This window comes from Callorhinus ursinus, unplaced genomic scaffold (genome assembly GCF_003265705.2).
Source record: "Callorhinus ursinus isolate GAN/ISIS: 27379988/994484 unplaced genomic scaffold, GSC_fseal_2.0 scaffold3, whole genome shotgun sequence".
NCBI classification, from domain to species: Eukaryota; Metazoa; Chordata; class Mammalia; order Carnivora; family Otariidae; genus Callorhinus; species Callorhinus ursinus.
The window spans coordinates 15,241,481-15,254,912 of NW_027397065.1; the positions used below are offsets into that span (position 1 = coordinate 15,241,481).

At 46.8% G+C, this 13,432-nt stretch overlaps 1 protein-coding gene across 3 annotated transcripts in view; it reads left to right on the forward strand.

The window, feature by feature from the left end:
* The first annotated feature begins 1,230 nt into the window (after positions 1-1,230).
* The window catches only part of RGMB (repulsive guidance molecule BMP co-receptor b), a 29,314-nt gene continuing 17,112 nt past the window's right edge, over positions 1,231-13,432 (forward strand). Inside the window, exons 1-4 of one of the 3 annotated variants that reach the window (XM_073888531.1) lie at positions 1,231-1,553; positions 2,518-2,593; positions 5,878-6,143; positions 11,491-11,999. In XM_073888531.1, the coding sequence (XP_073744632.1) occupies positions 2,589-2,593; positions 5,878-6,143; positions 11,491-11,999 (780 nt within the window). In that variant the 5' untranslated portion in view covers positions 1,231-1,553; positions 2,518-2,588. Of the gene's footprint in view, positions 1,554-2,517; positions 2,594-4,911; positions 4,968-5,877; positions 6,144-6,584; positions 6,673-11,490; positions 12,000-13,432 lie in introns of those variants that run through there. The other 2 variants (XM_073888541.1, XM_073888536.1) reach the window with 2 other exon arrangements.

The following is a 13,432-nucleotide window of genomic DNA, read 5'->3' on the forward strand; positions in this document are numbered from 1 at the left end:
TCCCTTGTCACCTAATTTCAGAACCAGAAGAAACCAGACCACTGCCCCTAACACACTCTTTCTTGATAGTGTCCCCTAGGTTCAAAGACATTAAATCAGTTGCCCAAGAGTCGCACTCAGAAAGTCAGGTCATGATCGGCCTCTCCTGATTGCCACTTTGTCCTCCTTACGCTGCCCTATGCTGCCTCTAGCGTTAGATCAGGAAATTATAAGGAAGAATGGGGACAGAATAGGAGAAAAGCTGGAGAGGGTCAAAGATATTTCTAAGGAGGCAAAAAAAAAAAAAAAAAAAAGTGGAATACCTAAGTCAAGATGCTGGAACCTTTCCCTGGACAAAAAAATAAAATAAAATAAAAAATAAAGCACCCTGCTCGTCCCAGGCATTGAACGCACAAAACAGCTCCCGCTGAATACCTATGAGGCTTACTTTCAACTTTGGAAGATCAGCCTAGGGGAAGAAAGTGAATCCCTTCCCTCTTGCTCTCCTCACCTTCCACTCTGATTCAAGTGGCTGTCGTTCCACGAACATTTCGTGGGCCTGTTCTTTATAACACATTTCCTCACCTGAGTCTTAGACGTCTTTTTCAATTCTCCCCCCCCCCCCCGCCCCTCACAATTCGCAAATCGTTATCCTGGGCTTTTGTAAGCTGTAAACATCCACATTGGCACCTTGGGTGGACAGGAAAGATCGCTGGACTCCTTATTTCAGCGAAAGTCCAGAGACCATGCCCGCCACTTAGGCCAACCCCCGCCCCCGGCCCCGCCACAAACACCCACCATTTATACACACTCGGAAGACCCTCACAGATCATTTCTGTAGAAGGGGTGCATTTTGTGGCTGCTGCTGCTGCACAGTTGGTGAAAATCGTGGAAAGGGGGGCGGGGTACTGCATCCGTGCCTGTGCCGAGGCGCGGAGTGGGAACAGCCTGGACGTGTCCGCTGCCGGCCTGCCCCAAGACCGCTGGTTGGTGCCACGGGTGGGCAAAGGCAACACCGCGGGGTGGAGAGCGGCGCGGAGGGTGGCGCTGGCGCATGAAAGGCGTCTTTGTGCGGGACTTGGGGGTGAGGAGGCGGTGAGAATGGAGAGAGCTGAGCCGGGACCTGGAGGCTGGGATTCTGAGGCGCCGCTACCAGCCGCTCCTCGGCGGCGCTGGAAAGGTCCGGGTAGTGCCGACAGGGGGCGGTGTGGCGCTGGCGGGGTGGGGTGAAGGCCCCTAGGTTTGGCCTTCTTTGAGACCTGACGCGAGAGAAAGACACTTCGAGAAAGCGGGAGGGAATTGAAGGATTTGCCTCCCCGCCCCCTTCCCTAGGTGGCCGAGAGATCGCGCTGGCTGGAAGGGCGCAGCCCCTCGCCCGGCGCTCACTCAGCAGTCAGGGAGGCGAGAAAGCGGCCCCCGAGGCGGAGCCTCCGTCCTGCCCCCGGGTATCGCTGCCCCCACCTGGGGGAGAGAGGCGGGCGCCGCGCTGCCCTCCCTCTGCGCCCCCGCCGCGTGGCTTGCGGCTTATTTTCCCAGCTGGCAAGCGTCGCGCTGCAGACAAGGGAATGCCTGTGGTGAGTTGTTTATTTTGTCGAAGTTTGCGGTGGGCCAGGGGGACCTGGGGGGCGAGCGGCAGGCAGAGGCCCGGACTATTTTGTTTAGGTCTTGGTCCACCTGTGTGGTATAAATCTGCCAGCCTCACGGCGGCGGGGGGCCAGGGTGAGAAAACCCCAAGGCTCCAAAAGGCCACTCTAGCAGCCCTAGAACCACGTTTGATTCTCCACTCCTGGAATGGGTAGATCCTAGCTTCCACTACTCCCCATACCCCTGATCATTGCTTCCCGCACCCGTTGCGTACAGGGCTGGCGCTGTAAAGGACAGTTGGAGCCTATGACTCAGGGACAGCTGGCCACAGAAGTACCTCTAGGGTACCCTTCCCCGTTTCTTGAGGGTAGAAGAGCTGAGTATTTGATATGAGGGGAGCTCTTGAAACTAGTGGGAACTTGTTTTGGCTACTTGTGGCGTGAAGTCCCTTCAGGCATATCGGGTCTGCAGAGTACCCCAAACTGGGATCCAAATTGGTCAGAGTTTCCCAGACTTGAGGCTGGGGGAGGGGCGGCGGTAAGCGGTTGGCTCCCAGGGGAACCCAGAGGAACCCCCAGGGCTGATGACAGTCACCACCGGGGCTGCTTGGCCTGGAAGAAAAGTCTAAATACATTAGCGAACTGGTAAAGCTTTTAAGGCCTTCTCGGGAGTGAGTGGCTGGCTAATGAGAGGTTAATTTTGTTTGGAAGAGAAGGCTGTGCTGGTTTCCTGAGATAAATGGACAGGAAGCGCATTACCTCCGCGCGCTGGCAAGCGGCTCCCAAATGCTTTTTGCACCTGCCGCTTTGAGCGGTGTGATCCGCTGCAGAGCCCGCAGGGATCGTGGGGGCCGGCTGTGTACGCTCGGGTGATGAGACCCACTCACGCCCCGGAACCCCTCCTCCCGGGGGCGCAGCGCTCACGCCAGGCTCTGGGGTCTTCTCTCACACCCAGGTCCTGCGTGCTCCAGAACTCGGGGGCCCCCTGATCCCGTCAAGCCCCTTCCAGGATCGGAAGGGTTAAGAATGATGTAAGTACAATCCACTAGCTGCTTGCTGCTGGGCTGTCGGACTCCGGGCTATTTCAGCCCCCGCTTTGTGGACACCCTGGACCGGGGAGCAGCGAGGGGGGGCCCTTACTCTAGAATGGGTTGCACAAATCCCTACTGCGGTCTGCTTCCTAGCTCCTCTGTCCTCGGTGAGACCCTCGTGTTAGATTTCTGGAAATGGAGATAAATCAACAGGGGAATGGTTAAGACCGCACGTATACGTTCGGGAAAAGAAACCTCTAATTCTTATTTAGAATCCGTTCATGTTGCTGGCATGTGTTTTAATTCTATTCACTTGCACGTTCATACCGTGGGATGCTTTGCCGTGTCCTCTAATTGTGCTGTTCTGGTCTCATCTTTCCTTCCTGAAAACAAAGATGAAGAGAGAAAGAGTACAAGTGGCAAGAAATAGGGTGGGTTCGTGAGCTGTGCAAGCTGTCACTTCATGATTTTTTTTTTCAGATTAAGATGTAAAACTTTTATAAGTCATTGATTTTATGGGGGGAAATCCCTAGATTTTTCTTTATAGAATCTTAAAATCCTCCTTAACTTGCAGCATTGGAGCTGGAGGAATGGATGCGCTATAAGCGACCATTCACCAAGCTCTTGCTTTCCAAGCCCACTCGGGATCTTGCTAACAGTCCGAATTTACCCTGCGAGTCTGTCAACTGACCTAAAGACTTGAAAACAGGAACCACCTTGCGGTTTAATTGTGAAACTTAACATTTTACTCTAGCCGGCTGAACACTTATGTGGTAATAAAAAATGAATTGTTAGCCTTATAAATCTTGAGCTTGTCAAATTTTACAACAGATGAGCAATAAAGCACCTTAGAAAAAAATGAAGTTTTCCCTCTAAAAGAACAGTTGCATTTCGATACCAGAATTTGCAGCGACTCAAGGACGCCCTCTATTGATAAAATAATTTAGAGCACTGTGTGTTTAAGAAACAGGACACAGGTGGGGGAGAAGTGGCAGGGGGATAAATCAGAGAAAGTAATGACAGCTAAAAGACCCCAACTAACCTGAATTTGATCCTTAACTTTCGGTTATGTGTTTGAAGTATGATCAATAAAGTGGCATGCTTCTTTCATAGGGGTCGAATTAAATCTTGGGTTAAGGAAAAAGAAACATCTTACTGTTAGTCTTTTCAGCAAAATACTTTGACTCAGATTTGGTTACTTTTAAAAGATGTTTACCAGTATTTCACTAACTTTAGTTCATTGATTTATGTAGTCATTTCAAGACAGTAAATTTTTGGTCTCATAGTATTTATTCGACAGTACTATCTACAAATCGTATCAGATAACTCCGCCTGCAAAAAGTCCTTTCTCCAGGCAACTCTGAAGCTATTATTAAGTATATTATGGATATACACAAGGTTTGGATTATATCTTGGGCAGGGAAAGGTGTGTTTACCACTTGAGTCATCATAGTATGTAATAGGTAAGTAATGAAAAGTTACAGTAAAAATAGGCATCCTTCATTAGGGACCTAGTTGGTTTGTACAGTTCATAATGTGTCTTAATGAGTAAGTGGAGTGATCGAAGGTTTGCCCTCAATTATCCTAGTCCATTGATTAGCACATTGTAACATGTGGAATATTAACGTGTCCGCGGTTGATACGAAATTACTAATTAGAGATTATGAGTAGTGAACGGGTACAGCTGCAAACTGCAATTTGGCTATAAGTGAATTTAAAACGGCAGACCTGAGCCCCTTGGAGGAATGGCAAAGGCAAGGGCAGTCGAAGTAGCTCCTAGCCTTTGAAGCCATTCTTGAGATTAGATACCACTTCACACCTACTGATAACAAATTGGAACCTATCATCAACCTCACAGCATGCTTTCCTATAACAACACTTGGCAACCTCTGTTCTGGCACACAATTGGGTTTTTTTCCCCTCATCTTTGGATCCATCCAAGTGACAAAAGTAGAAAGTGACCTGCCATTGAATTAATATACTAATAGACTACGAAATTTTGTGGAAAAGCCACCGAGCAACAAGAAATGATGGCATAATTACTCTACACTGCTTTAAAAACTCACTATCCTCATTAATCTAATTACATTGTAACCGAACACGTTGAAGTTCGCCCACTCTCAGACTCCTCCCCGCTGCTTTCAGGAAGGGAAATGTCAGAGGAACAATAACGCCAGAGCCTCGCACAGCTGCCAGCGAATTCCGCCGGGAGCTGGTGGGTACCTTCCCAGCCCATCCGATCTGTTCCGGACCGCAGGTCACATTCGGACTTCCAACGCCGCTGGGTGCTAGCTTTACCAAACGTCCGGAAAAGGCTCGGAACGCGGTTCCGCAGATGTGATTGGCTGCGAAGGGACCTGCCGCACGGCGTTCGGTAAAAGCGCCCACTTCCTCTCAGTAGCCGGAGCTGGAGCGGGAGGGACAGAGTGGGGGTGATTTAAAACACACACACACACACACACACACACACACACACACACACACACACGGGAGGGACAGAGTGGGGGTGATTTAAAACACACACACACACACACACACACACACACACCCAAAAAACCTTAGGGGGAAGTTGAACCCAATCCACATTAATTAAAGGAGAAGAAAGCCGGTTCTTTTGTAACGCCGGCAAGAGAGAGTTGCCGTTGCCAGTTTCTGTAGGGCACGAGGAAACAGATCGCGGAAAGGGGTGAAAGGGAGAGAAGAGGAGGGAGCAGGAGGAAGGCTGGGCCCGGGCACGGCGGACAGGACTCACAGCCGGCGGACGCGGAACTCGAATTACAATGAGCAAGCTGAGGGCGGGAGGAGGTGTGGGGGGCGGGCGCTTTGGGCCTGCGAGTGGCGGGCTGGGCCCAGAGGACCCGCGTTTACGGCCAATGGAGTGGGAGGGAGGGGCTCGGCCGGGGGTGGGGACGACGTGGATTGGCGCACGCAGGGAGGGCGGAGCGGCAGTGCGGGGCTGAGATTGATTGACCGCGGGGCCGCCGCACAGAGATATCCGGGCTGCCGGCGGCTGCCTGCTTCGGCTGGGCGCGCCTTCAGTGGGTCCACGCCCGCTGAGCCCACGCTGGCCGGGACCGGGGCGCCCGCGCTTTTGGGGCCGGGCTCGGCACTAAGCTCACAGTCTTTGTGTCTTTTCTCCCGCCCCCTCTGCCCCGCCCGCCGCCTCCGGCCGCCGCGATGCCGCTGCGCCCCGTTGCCGCCGCCGCCGCCGCCGCTTCGCTCCGCCCGCGGCGCGCTTTTCGCTGCGGCGGTGGCGGCGGCCCGTATCCGACGCGTGCCTGAAGGAGGAAGAAGAGGAAGCGAGGTGCGTCCCACGGTCCATGCCGCAGCTACAGCCACGAGCCCGACACGGCGCCCGCGCCGCCGCCCTCGCCGGAGCTCACGAGACCTGCATGGACGGGCATGGGCTTGAGAGCAGCACCTTCCTGCGCCGCTGCCGCCGCCTCCGCTGCTGCCGCCGGGGCTGAGCAGCGCCGCCGCCCCCAACTCTGCCCGCCGCCCCTGGCGTTGCTGCTGCTGCTGCTGCTCAGCCTCGGGCTGCTCCACGCAGGTATGAGGCGCGCGCGCGAGGGGAGCCAGCCCCAGGGCCGAGTGCTTTGTTCCCAAACACCCCCGGTCCCGAAAGCACACGCTGGGGCAGCAGGGCGGCGTGGCGTGGCGTGGTGAGACAGGAGAGGCCTCACGGGCTCCGACCTGCACCTTTGCCGGGCTCGCGGCGCAGCGGCAGGAACACACCCGCAAGTCGCGCGGCGCGCCCAGGGCGCAGTGGAGAGGCCTCTTCCCCTCCCTCTCTGTCCCTTCCCCCCCTCCAGCGCTCCAGTTTCCCCGCCTTCGGCTGGGACCGTTGATAAATCTTCCCAGCAGCCGCTTATCAAAGATTTAGAGGGCGGGGGCGACGGGGGCTGCGCCCCCGAGACAAATGTTCCGGGTGCTTTATTGCTCACTGCATTGGTGTTTACTGAAAGTCAGGCTGGGATCAGGTTTCCGCCGCCGCCGCCCCCTTCGAGGGCAGACAAGGAGCCTTGTGCTGCTTCTCTGGGGGTTGAGGGTGGCGATGAGGGGAAGAAATCGCCTCAGAGGTAAAGATTTTCACCGGAATTTGAAAACCTGGGGGTTAATCTCGAAGTAACTTAAACGTCTTTAAACAGGGATTTCTTTCGTATTAGCGAAAGCTGCTTTTAATTCAGCTTGTCACCCTCTTTGGAGAAACCAGTGCTTTGTGGCTCGCCGCGTGTTTTCGGGTTCCAGGAGGGGTTGACAGATCTCACGAGGCTTTCTGGAGGCCGGCGCTTCCTCTATGGAAGCAGGAGTGAGTTATCTGTTCTTAGCAAAAGTCGGCCTGCAAATGAGGCTTCTAGCAGGTGATACTTATTTTTCTTGTGAAATAAGTTGCATTAACACAATGATCTATGTCAGTTGCATCTCAGAGCGCGGGGAGGGGGGACTATCTAGGATGGTCTAATAAATACCGCGTCCAGGAGTTTGTCTAAAGAATTTATTTAATGCCAGATTGAAAGAGAAACTCTTATTGAGAACAACTAGAGCATTAGGTAAATTTTTCTTAGAGACCTTTTTTTGTCCTGTATTTTATGACAGCAGTCTCAGCGCTCTCTGATGCGGAGAATCCTGAACTGTAATGCCACCCTCCTGCGTGGAGTGGTATTTATTTATTAAGTCATACCAGCCTTGCTAAAAATCTGGGAGGTTTTTAAGTAATGGGGGGAAAATGTGGCATTTGAGGAGACTTAATTTACTTTTCGTAACTTTGCTTTGTGATGGAACAGCTGCGTTTTAACACTCACTTGGGGAAACATAGGGTGTAACATTAAGTTTTACAGTGATGAAGGCTTTAAATGACCTTAGAATCTTAGGAAGTAATGGCAACCTGCTTATGGCCACATGGAAATTTTTAATGATGTGTCAAAAGATATATTCAGGAGTGTTTTGTGTGAAGAATTGGTCTTCATGATGTCAAAGTGTTATGTTTCTTGAAATGGAAATTGAAGTATTAGGTAGGACTGTGTGTACCTCATGACGGCTTGGATATTGTTTCCCTTCGTTGTCAGAGGGTACTAAGGCAAGATTGGAATGTGGTCCTTGAAGATTTCTTTTTTGGCCAGTTATGAAAAAGTTGTTTTAATGTTTAATGTAAGGTGCCTTATTTCAAGACCTTGGGATGTGAAACTCTTCTCCATATCTTCCTGTGTCTTCACTAAAGTCACCATTGGATTCTACCTAGAGTTTCCATGGTGAGTGATATCTGTGAACAACTAGTTGGGGTGGAATGATTAATTTGGTTACAGAAAAAAACGGGCTCCTTTTGAAAGATTTCTTTGATGAGTGTTGCTATGAAATGCAAGGATTGTTTCTCTTCAGAGAGCCTAGCGTAGTGCTCTTTGCAGATGGGCTACCATATGTTTTATGCCTGGATCAATATAATTTGCCTCAGCACCCCATATGGCCCTGCATTTCACTTAATTCAGCTTCAGCATATCTTATTTCTTTTATTATAAACTGGTGATTGTGCTGCAAATTCACACGTGCAGTCCTGGCATCAAGGAAATGGTCTTGAATGGTGAGGTCTTTGAATCATTAACGAAGGCTGTAGACCCACAGATCCTTTAGCACTTTCATTAACTGGCATGAAAACACTATCACACCAGTCGTAGATCATCTGACTTGAAAAATGGAGACAACTGTAACTGCAGATTTTGTTTTCTGCCCTAGGAAATAAAAAAGTCCTTTCATACACCCCCCCCCCCGCCCCAAGCAAACCTCTACAATTCCTGAATGGAGATACAATATGGGAGTTACTTGCTTACTCATACTCTTCATGGCTTTGTTGGCTACATCCTTGAGATTGTTTCTGCTCTACATTGTCTTGGCATCTTGACAGGAAGCCTACTTTACCGCCTGTAACAGGCAAAGTGTGCACTGTTATTACAAATTCATGAAGCCTGGATATTTCTGGGTGTATTCTGTATGCTGCAAATTAGTCATTATACAGGAGCCTGTGATGGGGCTGAAACTGCTGACCCAGATGCACTCTCTAGTTAGCCATCCTCTTTTCCCATCATCTGTCTTTGAAAAGGCTGTTAGAAACCTCATCCCACACAAAAGAACCCAAGGAGTTCTTTTTGATGTGACATTTATCAAAAGAATCAGCACCTGCCTGCTAGGAAAAGGGGGGGGGGCAGGGAAGGAAAAAGGAGGTGGGAATCTATACTCTGATTCTCTTCTGAACAGTTAGTTTCATCTGCATCTCATGCTTTTCTTACTTTGGATATTTTATGACTATTTAAAATAATTATAAGTAAATGTATGCTCGGATAGATTTTATAGACCATAAAAAGAACAAATAGGCATTGCAGGTTTAGCGGAAAGTTCTTGTGCTGTCATTTATTTGTAGTGTAGGAGCTGTTCATTACTGACTGATCTTGGCCCAGTTTTCATTTCCTTGCTTTCTGCTTGCTGTGAATTTCATTTAAAAAGAAAAAAATAATTGATACAATAGTTAAGTCTTCTTTTAAGCTATCAGCTATTGTTGTGAGAATCAGGAATTTAGAGATGTGACCTGAGGAAGGAAAAGGAGATTTGAAGAAAGGCACTTTATCCTGGGCTTCGTTCTAGCTATTTATAATCCAGCCACAAGGCCTTTAATAGCCTTTTGTCTTGATTTTTCCCATCTGTAAAATGGCTTTAATGCCTTTGAGGTTGTTGGTTGGCTTTTGGTTTTTTGAGTCAAACAGCTGAAAATGACTTGATCTACTTTGGAGAGAGGAATTCTGTAAACATAGGAGCTGCTTTTGTCCACTCTAGAATGAGCCAACATGAGATAGGCCAAACACATGAAGTGTTTCTGTGATTATTTTTTTTTAAGTGTGATTTAATGATAGCTGTAAGTCCATAGCCCCAAAAAGTTGAGAGAGAGAGAGAGAGAGAGAGTGTGTGTGTGTGTGTGTGTGTGTGTGTGTGTGTGTGTGTATTCCTCCCCCCAGGTTAGAGTACCCAATCTAGACTACATTTTTCTCTTCTTGGTCTTTGAAATGTAAAAATAGTGGGGGAGGTGGCTTGAGAGGTGGTCATCCCCCAGTCTTTTCTGCTGAACTCAAGCCAGAAACAGAGATTACGGGTTATTCCATTAAGGTTTAAAAGCACTTTAATACTGAAAAGATTAAAGTATTTTTCTAAAGTGATATTAGGGTTAGTTTTAAGTCTTCTTCAGATGAAGTCCTAAATCTTGATATTATTTTGAAGTCTATGTCCACATCTTAAAATAATTATATATTTAATAATACTCTGATTATTTTTTCCCCTCACCTAGAATAGGAATGATAAAATCTTTTATGCCTGGAAAAGATCACAAAAACAACCTCCTCATTTCTCAGCTGAGGAATCTTAAGACTTGAAAGTATTGAAACTTTCTCCAGTGTAGAGACCTAAAAAGAATGTTTAAATAACACAAAGTACGTGTTAAAGTAAGTTTCTATAAAACTTGAGGTGGATGATTAGGAAAAGTATTTTCCTTTTCAGTAATTCTAGCATTCCCACTTTATGGACCAGAATATAAAACTGATTGGTGCACACAACTGACCTAGTATTGGCCATTCTTGCATCTTTTTTATGCTTTGAGAGGTTTCTAATTTAAAAAAAAAAAAAAGATTTTATTTTTGTATTTGAGAGAGAGTGTGCACACACAGGGGGTGGGGGGGGGGGGGGGGTGTGCAGGAGGAGCAGAGGAAGAGGGACTAGCAGACTCCACACTGAGCCCAGCACGGGGCTCAATCCCAAGATGATGAGATCGTGACCTGAGCCCAAATCAAGAGTTGGGTGCTCAACCAACTGAGCCACCCAGGCACCCCTTAATTTTTTTATATGAGAAGCTAGTGACAAAACATCATTTGAAAATTGACTTTAAAAAGTGGGGCGGTAATAGTTTTTTATTATTATTATTCATTTTAGCTTTGCTTAAATCATTAGGTGTATCTGAACTGTCGACTTAAGGAAAAAAGTCATTTGTATATACTCAAGAATTCTGTGTGTTGTAGTTCCCTGGTTCTCTTTCTGATAAAACAGTCGGTGGAATCATCTGTCCGTGTAGCATGATTTCAATTTGGTTGTCCTTTTTTGATTCATTGTACCTTTCCTGATGGGCTGCTTGGGATCTGGGATCCAGTGGTGATGGATATTAAGGGAGAAGTAATGACACAGCTTGATCAAATAAATGAGTCACTTTATTTTTTTAAGAGAACAGTTACATTTTGTAGCATCCAGGAGATTGTCAGTTTATATACAGTTTGTTAATAAACACCCCTAGAGAAATGCAGAATAACTTAGTACCTGGATTTTTTCTTATTATCCTTTAGCTGTACTAGAATCACGTAAAGGTGTTTTAACTAATCATGCTGTAATTTAGGAGTCCCTACCTAAGGTGTGGAACCTTAATCGTGGTTTTCTGCTTAGACCCCCTGCTTTCCAAAGCAAATGACTTAATGCCCTTTTCAAAATCAAAACAAAGTTCACATCTTTGGCTTGGCCTTGGAGTTGGAGCAAAGGAATCTTTCTCAGAATGTAAACAATAGCAAAGTTGATAAGATACTCCATTTAGCCATTCCCTTGTAATTTTAACATAAGAATACTGGGCTAGACTCATGTGCACTCACAGCGGCTCTTGATTTCAAGTTTTAAGGTAACTAATTGCGTGCAGTTTTTCTCCCAGTGGCTTAATTTGTGAGAGACACAGAAGCACAATGCAACCCTATTTCTGAAGGCCTTCTTAAAATAGGAGGATATGAAATCGAACAAACAGTTCCCAAAGGAAAATGTCATTTTCTCATGGTACCTCAGGCAGTTATGAAGCATTCAGAAAATGTTGGGTCTTATCTTCTTTCTCATAGGTGACTGCCAACAGCCAGCCCAGTGTCGAATCCAGAAATGTACCACGGACTTTGTGTCTCTGACTTCACACCTGAACTCTGCCGTTGACGGTTTTGACTCGGAGTTTTGCAAGGCTCTGCGCGCCTATGCTGGCTGCACCCAGAGGACTTCAAAAGCCTGCCGTGGTAACCTGGTGTACCATTCTGCTGTGCTGGGTATCAGTGACCTCATGAGCCAGAGGAACTGTTCTAAGGATGGACCCACATCTTCTACCAACCCTGAAGTGACCCATGACCCTTGTAACTATCACAGCCACGCAGGAGCCAGAGAACACAGGGGAGGGGATCTGAACCCTCCTAGTTACCTTTTCTGTGGCTTGTTCGGAGATCCTCACCTTAGAACTTTCAAGGATCACTTTCAGACGTGCAAAGTGGAAGGAGCCTGGCCACTCATAGATAATAATTATCTTTCAGTTCAAGTGACGAATGTGCCTGTGGTCCCTGGATCCAGTGCTACCGCTACAAATAAGGCAAGTATACTTTTTTCCTTCTGACTTAGAACTGTTTTGATTCTTCAGACAGTTTTTTTTTCTTCAGACGATTTTTGAAGTATGATACAAAAGACCTAGTTTAAAAGGAACTTTTTCTTGTTCTTGACAAGCAATTAACAGGGTGAATGGAGGAGTAAACGAAAATTATTTAGTAAAGAATTTCTCACTGGAATCCTAGGGCTTATGTAAAATGTGGGTCTAAGTTTAAGCAGTGATATGAAAATTAAAAACACAAGCTGAGGTTTTATGAAAAGACAGGCCTGTTTAATGGAAAAATGTATACTTATGTATTTTTTTTATCTGTGATGTCTTTTTTGAGGGTGACTCTTGTCACTTTGATTTCTAAATCGATATTCCGATTTTTCGGATAACTCGAGTGTTCGGAGTAAAGAAAGTTCTGAAACCTGGGGCAATAGCCCATCAGGAAACATAATTTATTGGAAATTTGGAAACTGTAGTAAAATATAATGGCCATAAGCCAGCTTCCTAGTTGCAAACCCACAATTGTGTTTTCGTTCTTAACCTTGTTGTGACTAAGCAATTTTAGAATTGGATATTGTAGAGCAGTGATGTATGTAATCTGAGGATAACAACTGAATGAAGACGCTGAGCAGAAAACTGACAAAATTAACTTCAGCTTACCCTGCCTAGCTGCCCCTGTCTGTTTTCTTGTTTGTTTGTTTGTTTTAAAGAAACACATACTTAATAGAGATCATTTAAACCAACTTTGAGGCACCAATGTCAGTGCAAGTAGGTGAAGGGCTAGGAACGAGGTTCCCATTTGCCAGTGAGTGCTAATTCAGGCATCAGTAAGTAAATGTAGAGATCAGAAAAAAGACTGTCCCAAGTAACTAGCTCCTTCCCAGTCTCCCCTAATCACAAAAATCACACAGACTGTCATCTTGCTCCATTTCCTTTATTCATCAGTTGCTGTAGACTAAAATGTAATTGAAAAGGATCAAGCTTTTGTAATATTTATGACTGTTCTTTTGATTCCAAGACACCCTCCCTTGCCTCCAAACATGTGTGGCCTATTTTTTAAGTGAATTTAAATTATTTTACTTGGCATTTTGAGGAGGTAATTTTACAGCACCTCCGGAGATATCTGGAGACACCCGGGGGTGTCACAAATCTAAGATTAGAAGTCATTGCTCTGAACAAAGAAGTCTATTACATTAGTCCAGACATCTTAGGGGAACTCAAAAATGTTTACACTTCAACTCCCAATAAAACCCCAGGCTTGCCTTTCCAAATCCTACATCTCAAGCCTTCCCTCCTCTGGTTTTTATAAGTATTTAAATAATTTTTCCTATTTGTATATCAAAATATGTGTTGGCTGTAAGTTATGGTAGAAAGTTACCCAATTATGAAGTTACAAGACAAACCATGGCCAAAAATCCATCATTGCTGCA